Raw genomic sequence first — 17,266 nt, forward strand, 5'->3', positions numbered from 1 at the left:
TGTATGCAAGGTTGTCATGCGGTGCTCCCAAGTCAAAGTGACCCTAGAGACCGAAGGCAGAGCAGCAAAACCCACTCTGTGTGTCTACCAGCAATTTCAGAGGTAAGCTTAATAACTTCTGCCAGTTTTTGTACATAGGTATATTGAGAATCAGGGTGCTGAGTGCTTGAGCAATATAAATGTCAGCTATGAAGTTTTATGCGTACATATGTGCATTTACTGGAGTCTAAGGCAGTTTAAAAGCTGCTCTGACTGGAGAAATCTCATTTAAATAGTGAATTTTTACTCAATTTCGACTTTGATTTTTAGGGCACTTAAAAATTAATATCCTACAATGTTTTTGCATAATAGTCATCCCCAGAATGTCCTCTACATATCCCAGAGATGTGGCATCAGAAATGTATAATGTATGCCCTTATAAAAATGAGTTTTGTACGCCTGGATAAAGTGACATTTTCACATGTAATTGACCCCCTATTGCGGTATAGCACGGCTTAAATGCAATTTGGATGCTAGGAGGTCAAAGTATCATTATTAGGCATTATAAATATTAAAAAACGAATTTAATGCACCTATTTGAAATCACAAAATAATAAAAATATATGTATATATATATATTTTTTTCAAATAAATCTAATCATTTTGATGAGTCCACATATGAAAAGCAAGCTGCATCCCTTTGCCTATCATATTGAAACACATTAATTCTTAGCCCTAAGCACAGAAGCTTATCTTGAAACATCTTAAGTCTGCGCCACTTTTAAATGAAGGACAGTCATTATTATTTAACATCAAAAACCACTCTTATCCTTATTTTAAAAAAAGGCATTAAGAAAAGAAATCCCTACTGTCAATCTGCCCTCTGTTTATCAAAAATCATGAAACTATATTTCTAACTTTTAAAACCGCAGTCTGAAATGCCGCATTTTACAACGTGTTTGACTTTAGCTGTTCTCTGTGGCCGGAGTCCGCAGAGAATAGAAATAGTCTTGCTGACACAGCTGTTTGACACGTAAAGGCGTCGAATTTACACGCCTTTCAAGTCAACCTTTCAAGCCAACACAACTCTGTCGTTCTGTATAATGTGAATGCCTTTGAATACCCTATACAAAAGATAAATGCTGTGACATTTTGTATCTGAATTTAGTCTATTGTAAAACACACAATTTCGTTTTTCTCTTTACACAGGTCATCTTAATTTTAACTTTCTAAAGGTAAAACTCTTATCCGATAATCCATGTTAGCTTTGCGCCACAATTTCCACTGAGAAAATTAATTCTCAATTGGAAAATCGTTTTTATATAGGCATATAGCCCTTAAAATTTCAAGCAAGAGCATCAGTTTACTTTTTGTCTAGGATTAATGCAACAGTTTTAAAAAAACATAAAAACAGTTTTCTATGGAAAGTCTAACTGGTCTTTGCACAAAATAGGGCCGAGGAAGGCTCCTTGAGTTTCGTTCCTCAGCTGCCCTGTCTCATCAGAGAAGCTAAAAATAACCCCTCAGCGCAGAACCGGGCCACAGCGAGTGCTCCGGGCCCCCACCTCTCTCCAAGGCTGTCCTGCTGCAAGCATTACACATTTTCATGTCAGTGAAGCTTTCTAAGCAGTGATTTCACCTCCTGGTTCACTCCCCTATTTTTAGCCCCCACCTTACAGGCTGCAAGGTCAAAATCTGCCTTGCACAGCCCTGAAGCTGTCAAGGACAAAAAGCCTTCCTAATTTTATCTAAACTGCAATAATTTGCCCTATGGAAAAATGTATTTTAATATACAATTTCTTTTCAAGGGTCATAAGTTTAGGTTCAATTCTCAGATTAGCAGGTTCAGCTTAAATTAGAATCTACAACCCTGTGGACCCAGCACATTGGCTCACTGAACCACCAAGAACACAAAGCTGCATAGGAACAATTTGCAAATTCGAAATACCCACAATTTTTTGCAAGCTAAACTTTTAACCGGTCCCTAATTACTCTTTATTAATACTTTTGTACATTAAGGGTGTCATCAAATCACAGGGGTTGCTCTTTCTCTAGCTACACCCCTCTCAATTTCCTTTTGCGACTTATTGATGGTGATGAGACCAAATTAAATTTACTGCTTAACAATTTCACTTCTCAGAATTCTTTCACATATTCACAGTCATTCAATCACATGCTTTTTCCAGTGCTAGCAACATCCAAAACACAATTTACCACACCATAACATGTAAACACACATTTAACCCACAGATCAACACTTAAGACAGAAACAAAAGACAGCCCACAGACTGTACTTAAACCAAACCATTTGTAAATACTAGATGCAAGTCATATTCACTAGATTTGGCTGGCAGAACACCAGGAAAAAACGCTCTGCATCTCATCACTTATGAATGTTACTAAGTGCACAGACCAGGATCCTTTTATGTACATATTTAGTTCCTCGGGGTACTAGTCACCACTTACAAGTATTTTTATTCCATAATGCGCTGTACATTATAGAAGAAAGACCATACTTAATATACATATCCCTATTAGGCATCCCCTCCGGGGGGGCCAGTTGTGCTTCATTAAGATTCAAGGTACCATTCCAAAAGCAACACATCTTTTGAAGTGTGCTAAAGACAGGCATGCCAAAAATAGTGCAGAATATGCAATATTATAATCAAAGTAGCACTTAAGGTACCTTTAGTACGATGTGCCGTTCAAATTAATTCAGTTAGAGAAAATTCTCCTCATTACCTGCCTATGTGAATTGCAAGTCACATATATCAAAACAAACCAAGTTGGCCAACACAAAATATACCATACTCAAAGCCACAGTAAGCGTTACTAAACTACCTTACCAATCACAGGCATCAAAACCAACAGCAAGCGCCGCAGACACTTACCAATCACTTGGTGTCCAGATTCATCCTGCCAAGTTCTAAAATCGACCAAATGGTCACTGCACGGTGAATCAACAGAAGAGATCTCAGTCGAGGACCGGTGCCACCTGGATGGTCAGATCAAAAAGAAAGGAAAAGTCGCCGTGGATGCCAAGACTCTGGTCTTATCGGGCAGTGATCACGTCCAGAGCGAGATTCCAATCCTTCGTCGCGACCAATCCTTTGGGCATCCGAGTCACCGATTAGCCCCAAGTTGAGGCGCCAATTGTAGAAAATAGGCCTCAGCTAGGCCTACCAGTGCAAGTGGTTCGCCCTTCTCTGCACAGAGTCCTCAGACTATTAGAAAGAAGTTGGCACAGAAACTGAAATAGAAAATACATAGTTTATTAAACCTCAGGAGGTGGAACCACATTCACCCAGCACCCTGTGGTGCTGAATGAAGGTAGCACACAGAGTAGAAGAACCATGGGTCTTTCATACCCACACAGGGGCTCAGGAAAAGGGCGGTGCAAGCATACATGAGAAGAGTTACATACATAGATGGTCATACAGAAATGCACCGTCAACAGTAAAGGAGGAGCTAGCAGTTGCTGACTCTGGTAGAAACAACCTGATAGTTACAGACTAAAAACAGATGCACGGACAGTTAGATATTCCTGCGCATGTGCAGGGTAGCAGAGTCTAAGTATAGCCAGTCCTTTAAACAGAGCACAAGGGAAGACAAAATGGCTGCCAGAAATACAAAATGGATTCCACAAAATGTACAGGATAGCCTCTAAATACCAGATGGATTCTGCTAACGCTAATTTAATCGCAGCCAATTTACGACAACAATGATTGTCACCATATTTGTGCCTGTGACTATTGTGGCTATTATCACTCTATACCTCACCAATGATATTACATACTATACTAGTGACACTCCATACCTCACCAATGTTGTAACATACTATACTAGAAACACTCCATACCTTACAATGATGTAACATACTATACTAGAAACACTCCATGCCTCACAATGATGTAACATACAAGACTAGTATCGCTCCATACCTCACAATGATGTAACATACAAGACTAGTATCATGTTATACCTCAGCAATGATGTAAGATATAACAAACTTCAAGAATCATGTTGCATTTTAATGATTGTAATGCCACACATGAGTGAAGATATGAGATATAATACTTCATACCTCAGCTATGATGAGATGTGACACACAACAGCTTGTAGATGATGTAAGAAATTACAAAAGTAAAGGTCAGAATGAAGTGCCACCTTCAGGCCCACCTACCAGGAAGCAGAGTGAAGGAGGGAAGGCCAGCATTAATCATGAATTATGATTGACTCTTACAGGTGTGATCCCCACCACAGCCACAACAACTACCCAGTCCTCTGCAAATACTGTTACAAGGGATGTGAAATGCAAATATACAGATGATTGGGACCCACGATACGCCGACCCTACGTCAACCCAGAGTCAGGAGCGCTGTCAGAAGATATCACAAGAGGTAAGAAAATAGTCATTCTGATGGTTGAACTTCACTTTAAAGGTCAGCTCACAGGAACAATTAAAGAAAGCATGGCACATACCTACCAACTGTTATTTGGGGAAGGCCTAACATCTGCAGGGTGCCCCTCTTCTGGGGTCGCCGTCTGTGACCGATAACTGATACCCTCGGGTCACTGTGGTTGAGACTGATCACCTGAGGTCACTGTCTGTGACTGAGGACTGATCTGCCGGGGTCACTGTCTGTGATTGAGGACCGATCTCCTGTGGTCACTGTCTGTAACTGAGGACTGATCACCTGAGGTTGCTATCTGTGAGTAAGGACTGATATCCTGGTGTGACTGTCTGTGACTGAGGACTGATCTCTTGGTGCTAATGTCTGTGACTTAGGACTGATCACCTGAGGTTACTGTATGTGACTGATCTCTTGGCGTTACTATCTGTGACTGAGGACTGCTCTCCTAGGGTCACCGTCTGTGTTTGAAAACTGATCTCTTTAGCTCAGTGTATGAGATCAAGGATTTATATCCTGAGGTCAATGGCTGTGACAGACCACTGGTCTCCTGGAGTCACTGCCTATGACTAGGATAGATCTTACTGGATCTCTATCTGTGACTGGCAACTTATCTCCTATGGTCACAGTCTGTAACAGAAGACTGACCTACTGTCCAGTATCTCTATCTGTGACTGAGGACCAAAAATCATAGAATAACTCTCTGTGACTGATGATTGACCTTCTGGACAGCGTCACTGTCTGTGACTGATGACTGATTTCTTGGGGGTCACTGTTTGTGATTGATGAGTGATCTCCTGAGGTCTCTGATTGAGGACCGGTGTCCCACTGTCACTGTATATCACTGAGAACGTATTGCCTGTGATCATTGTCTTAGATTGATAACTCATCTCCTGGGGTCGCTGGTTGTGGATTTCCCAGCATCTATGTCTGTAACTCAGGAATGATCTTCTAGAGTAATTCTGAAGATGGATCTCTTGAATCACTGCCTGTGACCAATGCCTGATCTCCTGGGGTTACTGATTGTGGCTGAGGACTAATATCATGGGGTCACTGTCTTTGATTGACAATTGATATCCTGGAATCACAGACTGCGATTGATGACTGATCTCCAAATGTCACAGTCTGTGACTGACCTACAGCCCAATGTCACTTTCTATGGCTGAGTACTAATCTCCTGAGGTGACTGTCTGTGATTGTCGAGTGATCTACTGGAATCAACGACTGTGACTGAAGGTTGAAAACTGTTCTCCTGAGGTCGGTGTCTGTGACTGAGGGCTAAACGTCTGTGGTAACTGTCTGTGACTGAGGACTGACGTACTGTCCAACATCACTGCTTGTGATTAAGAACTAATGTCCCTGGGTTACTGTCTGAACAGGTGACTGATCTCATGGAAACACTATCTATGACTGACCTACTGCCCAGTCATTGTCTTTGACTAAAATCTGATCTCCTGGTCTTACTGTGTGTGTCTGAGTATTGACCTACTGCATAGAATAACTATCTATGACGGAGGACTAAACTCCTGGGTGCATTATCCATGACTAAAGACTGACCTACTTCTCAATGCTTCTGTCTGTGACTAAGTACTGATTACCAGTGCTGTTCGCTGTAATTAGGAATAATCTCCTTGGATGGCTACATGTGACTTACCCCCAGTCCAACCTCACAGTCTGTGACTGAGGCCTGATCTCCTGATGTCACATTCAGTGGCTGAGAATTGACCTACTGCCCACTTCACTGTCTATGACTGACGACTGATCTCCTGAGCTAACTGCCTGTGACTGAAGACTGACTTATTCCCAGTGTTATTTTCTACGACTGATGAATAATCTCTTGGGGTCACTGTTTGTGATTGATGATTGATTTCCTGTATTTACAGAGCCCAGGACAGAGCTCCTGGGGTTATTGTCTATGACAAAGGACTGATCTCCTTGTGTCACTGTCTGTGACTGACGACTGATAGTGTGATATTCTGTGGTAACTGTCTCCTGTTGATGTATATCCCAGTGTCAGAGTCTGTGTCTGAGGACTGATATCCCTGGGCTTCTGTCTGTGACTGATGAATGATCTCCCGAGTTCACTGTGTGTGACTGAGGATGGGCCTCTGCATTGCAACACTGTATGTGACTAACGACTGACCTCCTGGGCTGACTGTGACTGACCTACTGCCCATTGTCACTGTCTATGACTGGGGACTGATCTCCAAGGGTAGCTGTCTGTGACTGAAGGCTGACCTACTGCCAAATGTCACTTTTCATGGCTGACGAATAATCTCCCGGGGTCACTGTCTGTAACTGACACAACTGATCTAGTGTCACTGTCTGTAATTCAAGAATTGAGGACCGATGTACTGCCGAGTGTCAATGACTGACTGACGACTGATCTCCTGTCCTGGTGTCATTGTCTGTCACTGAGGTGGATCTCATGATCCAGTGTCACTGACTGTAATCATTCCCTTTACTTGGCTGTTTAACAATATTCTGGCTACAGCATGCTCAAGCCTCTAATGCTGACACTACACCTCGGAGCAGCTCCTACTGCTCTCTGTCGCTCTAATGCCAACATTAACCCCTCTGACATTTACGCCTCTAATGTTGACTTTATCCCTGTCCCTAATCCCCTTCTACTCACTGCCCCAATAATGCTGACAATACGTTCACTGAGCATCTCTCCTTGTACTCACTGCCCCTCTAATGCTGACACTACCCCTTGAGCCTCCCCCTGTACTCACTGACCGACTGATACTTACACTACCCCCGGGCCTGCCCTCTGTACTCTCTGCCCTTCTAATGATCACACTGCCTCTGAGCATATCCACTTGAACAGTCTGTCATGCTAATGCTGACACTGCCCCTAGCGTCCCCCTGTACTCACCTACCAACTAATGCTTACTCAATGCACAGAGCATGCTCCCTTGTACTCTCTGCCCTTCTGATGCTGGCACTGCACACCCTTAAGCATCTTCCTATTATTCACTACTCCTCTTATAATGAAACTTACCTCTATGTATCTCCTCTTTGCTCACCGTCTCTCTAATGCTGACAGTACGTGTAAGCATGTCTCCTTGTGCTCACTCTCCCTCTAATGCTGACACATCCCCCTTAGAAAGGCTCCTTGCACTCACTGCCCTTCTAATGCTGACACTACTCCCTTAGCAAGGCTCCTTGGACTCACTACCCATCTCAGCATCTCCCCTCTACTCACTGCTCCGCTAATGCTGACACCACCCCCTAAGCATGCCTCTTTGTACTCACAGATCCTCTAATGCTGACAGCACCCCCCAAGTAATGTTCCTTGTACTCACTGCCCTTCTAGTGCTGACACTCAGTCGCGGCTCCTCCGCTAAGGCAGCGGAACATAGCCCCACGGCTTTTTTTGCAGTGAAACACAGGGAAAATAAAATGATAATGGCTTACGTTATTATCATTTTATTTTCTCCTACTTCCACCCACAGCTTTACGTGAGGGGATGGGGGCAGGGGAGGAGTGGTAGCATCCTCCTTAAGTGCGCAATGACTGCTTTGCCTGTCCCCCCCCGGGCCACCCAAAACAGTCTTGTGCTCTTCGCATGCTCTCCATGCAGGCTGTATTACAGCCTGCATGGAGAACATGCCCAGGCCCCCAGTCAGTGACTGAGAACCTTCCCTCACGTCCTAGCCCCCTACCTCCCGCGTCCTCCCCTTCCCACCCTCCTACCTCTGATCCATCCCAGCCGCCGCTGCTGACTCTACCCCCTTGTACTCTCTGCCCCTCTAGTACTGACACTACCCCCTCAGCAAGACCCCACGTACTCTCTGCCCTTCTAATGCTTACACTGCCCCCTTGGCAAGGCTCCTTGGGGCAGATTTATGTTCCCTGGCGCATCCCTGCAAATCAGCAGGGATGCGCCAGGGAAGATGCGTCACGCAAGTTTGCCCTTGCGCCACCGCAGATGCGCCGCATTTACAATGCGGTGCATCGTGGCGCAAGGACAAGCAGATGCGTGACGCATCTGCCGGCGTAAGGTTGGCGCAGTGCTGAAGTTGTGTCGCAAGCGCGACGCAACTCCAGCACTGTTCCAACCTACCCTATCCCTAACATGGTGCGTCACACCTTACGCCTGCTTGAAACAGGCGTAAGGATTTGACACACCAGCGTCGGGAAAGTGACTGCATGAAATCTTGTAGATTTCACTGCGTCACTTTTCCGAGGCTTTTCCTAACGTAACGCCCACCCTGCATACATTAAACCTGACGCAGGTTTAAAGTGGCGCAGGGCTTTACAAGGTGACGCATCACCCTAGATGCGTCACGTTGTAAATCTGGCGCAGCATGGCACGTGCGTTGCGCCGCCGCTGCATCACAAAAGCGATGCAACGTTGGCACAAAAGTGGCGCACGGGGCTTGTAAATCTGCCCCCTTGTACTTACTGATCCTCTAATGCTGACACTACTTCTGAGGAGCTCCCCTATACTCGCAGACTCTCTGATGCTGACACTACCCCCTAAGCACTGCCCCACTAATGTTTAAAATACCCCCTTAACATGTCTGCGGGTAGTCACTGTCCTTCTAATGCTGTCAATACTCCAATGATGTCTCCTTGTCTTCACTGCCCCTCTAATGCTGACATCACCCTCTAAGCAAGGCTACTTCTACTCACTGTCCCACTAATGCTGACACTATCCCCCAAGCAAGACTCCTTGAACTCACTGCACCCCTATTGCTGATAGTACCCCATAAGCAAGGCTCCTTGTACACACTGCCCCTCTAATGCTGACACTACCCCTAAGCAAGGCTTCTTGTACTCACTGCCCCTCTAATGTTGACACTACCCCTAAGCAAGGCTTCTTGTGCTCACTGCCCCTCTAACGATGACACTGCCCCCCTAAGAGAGGCTTCTTGTACTCACTGTCCCTCTAATGCTGGCAGTACCTGTGAGAGGTTGGCCTTATATATGCTGTCCACTAGTTATAGTGAGCACCTTGTATCAGTCCAAACAACCCCTTTGGTTAAAGACAACCTTTATTGAAAGCTATCCTAGTGGTAGCTATGGAGAGTAGCCTTCAGGCTAAGTCTTGAAGGAATGTAAAGCAGCTTGTTTTACCAGTCTATAATCTCTTGAATGACCAAATGAAAGGACAACCACACCAGGTATATATTTAAAATGTACGTATTTAAGATAAAACACACCCCTCTAGTCTGTTTATGAGACTGGAGTTCGAAGTACTTAATTTATAAGTTAGCAATCAGCAGTAATAGCACAAATACACGTTTGGGCCCTAGGGGCGTACCAAACCATATACCAATAAAGTGGTATAAGAACCATGACTGAACTAAACACAAGGCCTAGAGCCTGTAGAATCACTGGGACCCCAAGGAACCAGCCAAGGTAGTGACACAGGGGACCCACGGGGGCCGTGTGCAGTGTGCAAACACAACCGCAGGTTCCCGTTAGCTTCTATGGGCAGTGTCGCGGTTGGAAATTTAGAGATTAGGGACACTTACAATCGAGTCAGGACCAAACCCTTTTGGACATAGGAAGTTCTAGGGCTAGCACCCACGGGAGCACCGGAGTACTCGTGTTACCTCACCCAGGGAAGCCGGGTGCATAGGTGTCTTTTGGTGTCGGGTCGCGTCGTTGATTTCAATGGAAGCTGGTGAAGAAGTGCTGCTGCCGTGAAGAGGAGAAGTGTCCGAAGAGATCCAAGCCTGTATCTAGGATGGAAGGAACCTGAAAGCAGAGGGGACAGAGTCTGGGTCACTTACCAGTGACCAAGGGCAGGATGGACCAATGCTCACAAATGTTGGGTGCTTCAGGTGAGTTGACAGGTGTCTTGACTCTTCAGCCACGAGGTCCAGGAGGCGCCGATGATGACCAAGAGTTGGATTCGAGCTGTCCCAAGAAGTTTGTCGAGTGCTGCGGTGTCGGCGACCAGATTGGACCCAACAAGCCTTGGCAACGGCAAGTTTTTTGGAATCAGAGAAAGGACGGCGGTGCAGACCAGCAAGGTTTGGGGGACTCACCCAGCGAAGGTAAGTCAGGGCATATCTGGAGCAACCAGGAAAGCCCAATCAGAAGAGAAGTTGTCTTTGTGGGGACCCACTAGCCAACAGGCTAGCATTCACGAAGGAGCCTCGAACGGTCGCACTGGAAACTGGCCCACTGGTCACTCGTGGAGTGGAGGCCAGAAATCTTCGGGTCACGGTTCAAAGTCACCCACGATAGCCACAGCCCTCAGCTTTGCTGTGGACTCAGGGTAGCCTCAGGGAAGTCTGGAAATCCACCTCTGGTGATGCAAAGTCTTCGGTGTCCGGCGAGAGCTTCATCGATGCAGACCGTTCAGTTGCTTCTTTGGTGCCTGCCAAGCAGGGGAGTCTCTCCTTGACCCCAAGGGAGATTTCTTCATTCTTATAGTCAAAGTAGAACATCGAAGGTCCAGGATATATGTTGCAGAGTTTCGTCCAGGGTAATCCAAAGTCGCAAGGAATGGGTTCCCATACTTATACAAAGTTTGGGGGTTGGACATACTCTAGGGACCCACCTATGGGAGGGTTTGGAAAAATGGGTGGTTACACCCATTTCCTTTGTCCAGTTTCGCGCCAGAGCAGGGGCAGGTAGCCCCTGCAACCGGTTTGAACTGGACTATGCACAGGGACATCAAATGTGCCCCCAGGGCAGGACTTCAAAGCACCAGAAAGTGCTCCCGCCGAGCCCTAATACACATCTGCCTGACTGGGGAGGTGGTTATTCCTCCCTGGGACAGGAAACCTATTGCCCAGGCCTCACCTGCCGGAGATTCGGTCAGCAGCAGGAGGCCAGACCCGTGTCTCTGGCAGAGGCATCCATTTTGTGATGCCAGGGCTGTAGAAAGTCCTACCGGGTTAGACCAGTGTGAACATGTCTCTCCCTCTAGAAGGGTGGAATGCTAACCCCGCTGCCAGAACTGGCAGGGGGGTAGTACTCCAAAGCGTTTGACACCAAACACGACATATTTCCGTGCAGCCATCCCAAAGTTAGCATTTACCGCAAGGTTATAATGGACTTGAGAGTATATGGTCAGGCTGCACCACAAACAGCATCAGAGGAGGTACTCCGAACGCTGCAGAGGGGCTCTGCTCATGCAGGGGCACCCTCCCACATAAAAACCAAGCACTCTGCCTTCAGGATTGTTAAGGGCTGCCATAGGAGTGACTTATAGGTTTTATATGTGTGTGCAATGGTAGTGATATAGGTAGCCTATACCACTGTAAGGGGTGCAAGCACACCCTTACTCAGGCTGCAGTAGCAGACCTGTGGTGCCATTTTGGAGTGATTCCCAGGGGTGGCATAATACATGCTTCAGCCCCTGGTAGGCCTCTGAGGTACCTATGCCCTAGGTACATAGTATACCATATACTAGGGGCTTATAAGGCACTCCAGAATCCAATTAGATATGTACCTAATGTACATGGAAACCATTTTAGAGAGGAAGCAGCTAGGCTGGGGTCCTGATTAGCTGTGCCGCAGCCAGACTAAGGTGAAAAAACAGTGAAACACCAGCAAAAAGTGGGGGTACCCATGTGAAGCAGATCCTACTCTCCTACACTACCCACTAAGCAAGGATCCTTGTACTCACTGCCCCTCCAATGGTGACACTACCCCATAAGCAAGGCTTCTTGTACTCACTGCCCCTCTAATGGTGACACTGCTCCCTAAGAGAGGCTTCTTGTACTCACTGTCCCTCTAATGCTGGCACTGTGTACCCTTATGCATCTCCCTATTATTCACTACTCCGCATCTCCCACTGTGCTCACTACCCCTCTAATGCAGTAACTACCCTAAGCATGACCCCTTGCACTCTCCGCCCTTCTAATACTGACACCACCCCCTAAGCAAGACCCCTTGTACTCACTGCCCCTCTAATGCTGACACTACCTCCTGAGGATGTCCCCCATACTCACTGATCCTCTAATGCTGCTGACTCTGTCTCTAAGCAAGACTCCTTTTACTCACTACAGCTCAAATGCTGACACCACCCCCAAAACAAGACCCCTTGTACTCACTGATCCTCTAATGCCGACACTGTGCCCCCTTGGGGATCTCCCAATTATTCACTATTCCCCTAATGCTGAAGCCTACCTCTAGGTATCTCCCCTGTGCTCACTGTTTCTGTACTAGGAACACTCCCCCCAAGTCAGACCCCTTGTGCTCACTGCCCCTCTAATGCTCACACTACCTCCTGAGAATGTCCTCTATACTCACTGATCCTCTAATGCTGACACTGCCCCAAGCAAGACCACTTGCCCTCTCTGCCCTTCTAATGCTGACACCAACCCCTAAGCAAGACCCCTTGTACTCACTGCCCCTCTAATGCTGACACTACCTCCTGAGGATGTCCTCTATACTTACTGATCCTCTAATGCTGACACTGCCCCTAAGCAAGACCCCTTGTACTCACTACTCCTCTAATGCTGACACCACCCCTAAGCCAGACCCCTGGTACTCATGATCCTCTAATGCTGACACCACACCCTAAGCAAAACCTCTTGTACTCACTGATCCTCTAATGCTGACAGTGTGCCCCCTTGGGGATCTCCCTATTATTCATGAATCCTCTAATGCTGAAACCTACCTCTAGGGATCTCCCCCTGTGCTCACTGTCTCTCTAATGCGGACACTCCTCCCTAAGCAAGACCCCTTGTGCTCACTGCCCCTCTAATTCTCACACTACCTCCTGAGGATGTCCCCAATACGCACTGATCCTCTAATGCTGACACTACCCTTAAGCAAAACCCCTTGTACTCATGATCCTCTAATACTGATTACACGCCGTAAGCAAGACCCCTTGCACTCACTGCCCATCTAATGCTCACACTACCTCCTGAGGATGCCACCTATACTCTCTGCCCTTCTAATGTTGACACAACCCCATAAGCAAGGCTCTTTGTACACATTGCCCCGCTAATGCTGACTCTACCCCATAAGCAAGGCTTCTTGTACTCACTGCCCCTCTAATGGTGACAGTACCCCATAAGCAAGGCACCTTGTGCTCACTGCCCCTCTAATGGTGACACTACCCCCTAAGAGAGGCTTCTTGTGCACACTGTCCCTCTAATGCTGGCACTGTGCACCCTTACGCATCTCCCTATTATTCACTACTCTGCATCTCCCAATGTGCTCACTGCCCCTCTAAAGCTGAAACTACCCTAAGCATGACCCCTTGCACTTTCCGCCCTTCTAATGCTGACACCACCCCCTAAGCAAGACCGCTTGTACTTACTGCCCCTCTAATGCTGACACTACCCCCTGAGGATGCCCCCTATACTCTCTGCCCTTCTAATGCTGACACTACCCCCTAAGCAAGACCCCTGATGGTCACTGCCCTTCTGATGCTGACACTACCTCCTGAGGATGTCCCTTGTGTTCACTACCCCTTTAATGCTGACACAACTCCCTAAGCAAGGCTCCGTGTACTCACTGTGCATCTAATGCTGATACTACCCCTAAGCAAGACCCTTTCTACTCTCTACCTTTCTAATGCTTGCACTACTCCTCAGCATTTCTCCTTGTACTCACCGTCTCTCTAATGCTGACACTACTCTCTAAGCAAGGCTTCTTGTACTCACTGCCCCTCTAATGCTGACACCACCCCTAAGCAAGACTCTTTCTACTCACTGCCCTTCTAATGCTGACACTAACCCCTATACAAGGCTCCTTGTACTCCCTGCCCCTCTAATGCTGACTCCACCCCCTAAGCAAGGCTCCTTGTACTCCCTGCCCCTCTAATGCTGACACTACCCCCTAAGCAAGGCTCCTTGTACTCACTGCCCTTCTAATGCTGGCACTACCCCCTAAGCAAGGCTCCTTGTACTCCCTGCCCCTCTAATGCTGACACTACCCCCTAAGCAAGGCTCCTTGTACTCACTGCCCTTCTAATGCTGACACTACCCCCCTAAGGAAGACCCTTTCTACTCTCTGCCCTTCTAATCCCACCGATCCCCAACCTTGAGCTTCTCCCTATTATTCACTACACCTCTTATAGTGAAACACCCCTCTAAGCATCTCCACCTGTACTCACTGTCTCTCTAATGCAGAAATCCCCTAAGACTCCTTATCCTCACTCCCCCTCTAATGCTGACACTACCCCCTAAGCAATTCTCCTTGTACTCATTGCACCTCTAATGCTGACACTACCCCCTTAGCAAAGCTCCTTGTACTCTCTGCCCCTCCAATGCTGACACTACCCCCTGACGTGTCTCCTTGTACTCACTGCCCTTCTAATGCTGACACTACCCCCTGACGTGTCTCCTTGTACTCACTGCCCCTCCAATACTGACACTACCCCCCTGACGTGTCTCCTTGTACTCTCTGCCCCTCCAATGCTGACACTACCCCCTGACGTGTCTCCTTGTACTGACTGCCCTTCTAATGCTGACACTACCCCCTGACGTGTCTCCTTGTACTCACTGCCCCTCCAATGCTGACACTACCCCCCTGACGTGTCTCCTTGTTCTCTCTGCCCCTCCAATGCTGACACTACCCCCCTGATGTGTCTCCTTGTACTCACTGCCCTTCTAATGCTGACACTACCCCCTGACGTGTCTCCTTGTACTCTCTGCCCCTCCAATGCTAACACTACCCCCTGACGTGTCTCCTTGTACTCTCTGCCCCTCCAATGCTAACACTACCCCCTGACGTGTCTCCTTGTACTGACTGCCCTTCTAATGCTGACACTACCCCCTGACGTGTCTCCTTTTACTCACTGCCCCTCCAATGCTGACACTACCCCCCTGACGTGTCTCCTTGTTCTCTCTGCCCCTCCAATGCTGACACTACCCCCCTGATGTGTCTCCTTGTACTCACTGCCCTTCTAATGCTGACACTACCCCCTGACGTGTCTCCTTGTACTCTCTGCCCCTCCAATGCTGACAAAACCCCTCTGATGTGTCTCCTTGTACTCTCTGCCCCTCCAATGCTGACACTACCCCCATGCACATTGCCTGTACTTGCTGCTCTTATGACGGATCATGTGATATAGTTGTCATGTGTGTCTCATTTCAGACAGAGGCCCTTCTCAAGAAGTATTTCCCGTCCGCTGGAAAGGTGCAGAAGTGTCGTTTCAGGTAAGGATTGCTGAGCACCCCACCCATCCACCACCTCACATGCTATGTCTGAAAGATGGTTCAAGCTGCCACGGTCTTCAAGTACCAGCATACTCACTTTTACTGTCACTCTACCTGCGTCCTTCGCCGTTGGAGTATTTGCAATTTGTTAGACTGCTGTGAAATGTCATGTCCAAGTATTTGTGTTTCCATTTGGTGGCATCTCATGGTGCACGATTCAGTTGGGAGCCAATTGATGGCTGACTTTAAGGCTGATCTTTGCTGTTTTAGATGTGTCAGATGTCATGCCTGCTCTGTTATGCCATGTTGCTAGGCAACGCTTATGTTGTTCTGTGTGACATTACTGCAGACTGTCTTGAATGTATGTGTGTGTGCTTTGCCTTAGTGTGTGGGAACTCTTTGTGGCTAGTTGCCAATCCCTGGCCAGTAATCTTCGCTTCTGATAGAGACATCTAGCCGCAGATTCATCACTTTTTGAATATTCCACCAAGTATAAGAGTGGATCCAGAATCTTTTCAGCTGGACCCCACCCTGTGCACCGGAGGTGGGGTCATGTGACTCCACCGCTGGGTCATCCCACTCCAGAAGAGACATGGAGATTCACATGTAGGAGCCATCGATTCGCGCTGATATCCACACAGTCAATGGCGACTTGGATGTGCCATAATGGTATGAAAACTGGTTTACCAATGTGGTATCTCTATATAGCGTAAACCTTGCTGAAAAGCAGCTGAGTGCTGCACAGGGTCCGAGACGAGTGACTGGCTGAGCAGCTGGGTCTGTGAGCAGCCAAGGACTGTCGGATCAATCAATCAGGCACCAGTGCGTCCACTGTGAGCGCTGGGGCGTTGCCCCACTAGCCACATCGCCCTAAATTCGTGCAAGCAAATGAAGCAATTCTCAACTTGAGAATTACTTCATTTGCTTGCACGAATAAAATCTCAACTCCTCCACTCTCACGCAGCCGCTGAAAAAATGTTTATGGGACACGCGTGCCGCGCGTGGCAATTGGCAGATGAAGGGGGTGGGAGCGGGGTCGGGGCAGCACTCAACGTGGTTTGAGTGACAGTCAGACTGACAGCGGCGTATAGTGCTCATGTTCGGGTTTGGACTGGTCATTTTATGACCAGCCCTAACATGCGCACTGTCAGCCACTTACTGTACCTTCAGTAGATGGAGAGCAGGGAGGGGGGACCCAAAAGGCTGTTGCAGCCCCCAGGTCTCGTAGTGGGCGGGCCGTATCCATGCCCTAGCCAATCCTGGCGCTGCTAATGCAGCGTCTGGATTGGCTGAGAGTGAGACACCGGCCGCGCACAGTCTGAAGTTGTACCAGCCCAGGAACTCAACATAGAGGCGGTGCGGGACCGGGATCGGGATCAGGTAAGTTTTTTTTTACCTCACCCCCCCCCCCCCCCCCCGCGAATTACTAGCAGGTTACCGGGCGTTTTGGCATGCTGCCGAGCTGGGGGCTGATATCACTGCGGTGGGGGCTAATTTCGTTGATGGAGACCTGCGTGTGCTTCGAATTTCGTTCAGCACACGCAGGTCCCCATCAACGAAATCAGCCCCCAGCTTGGCAGCATGCCAAAACGCCCGGTAGCCAGTCCGGCCCTGATTGCGTGCCAACCTGTGCTCATGTATAAGTGCTCAATACTTTCCAGACGAGTTCGTGCTACAAAAAACGGCAAAAAGGAAAACTACGGGCTGGGCTTGCTATGCAGAGCATAATCCCCGCCATGTTGTCAGCGTGATCTCTTTGGCATCTGAACCTCGCACCCAGCCAGAGCAGCG

General features: G+C 47.8%; 1 protein-coding gene across 1 annotated transcript in view; it reads left to right on the forward strand.

Moving 5' to 3' along the window:
* The window catches only part of LOC146835416 (uncharacterized), a 165,029-nt gene that overhangs the window by 14,977 nt on the left and 132,786 nt on the right, over positions 1-17,266 (forward strand). Inside the window, exons 2-3 of the mRNA XM_085602978.1 lie at positions 4,225-4,379; positions 15,414-15,475. Coding sequence (XP_085459104.1) covers positions 4,225-4,379; positions 15,414-15,475 — 217 coding nt within the window. The remainder of the gene's footprint in view (positions 1-4,224; positions 4,380-15,413; positions 15,476-17,266) is intronic.

Source organism: Triturus cristatus, chromosome 4_2 (assembly GCF_964204655.1).
Source record: "Triturus cristatus chromosome 4_2, aTriCri1.1, whole genome shotgun sequence".
Taxonomy (NCBI): Eukaryota; Metazoa; Chordata; class Amphibia; order Caudata; family Salamandridae; genus Triturus; species Triturus cristatus.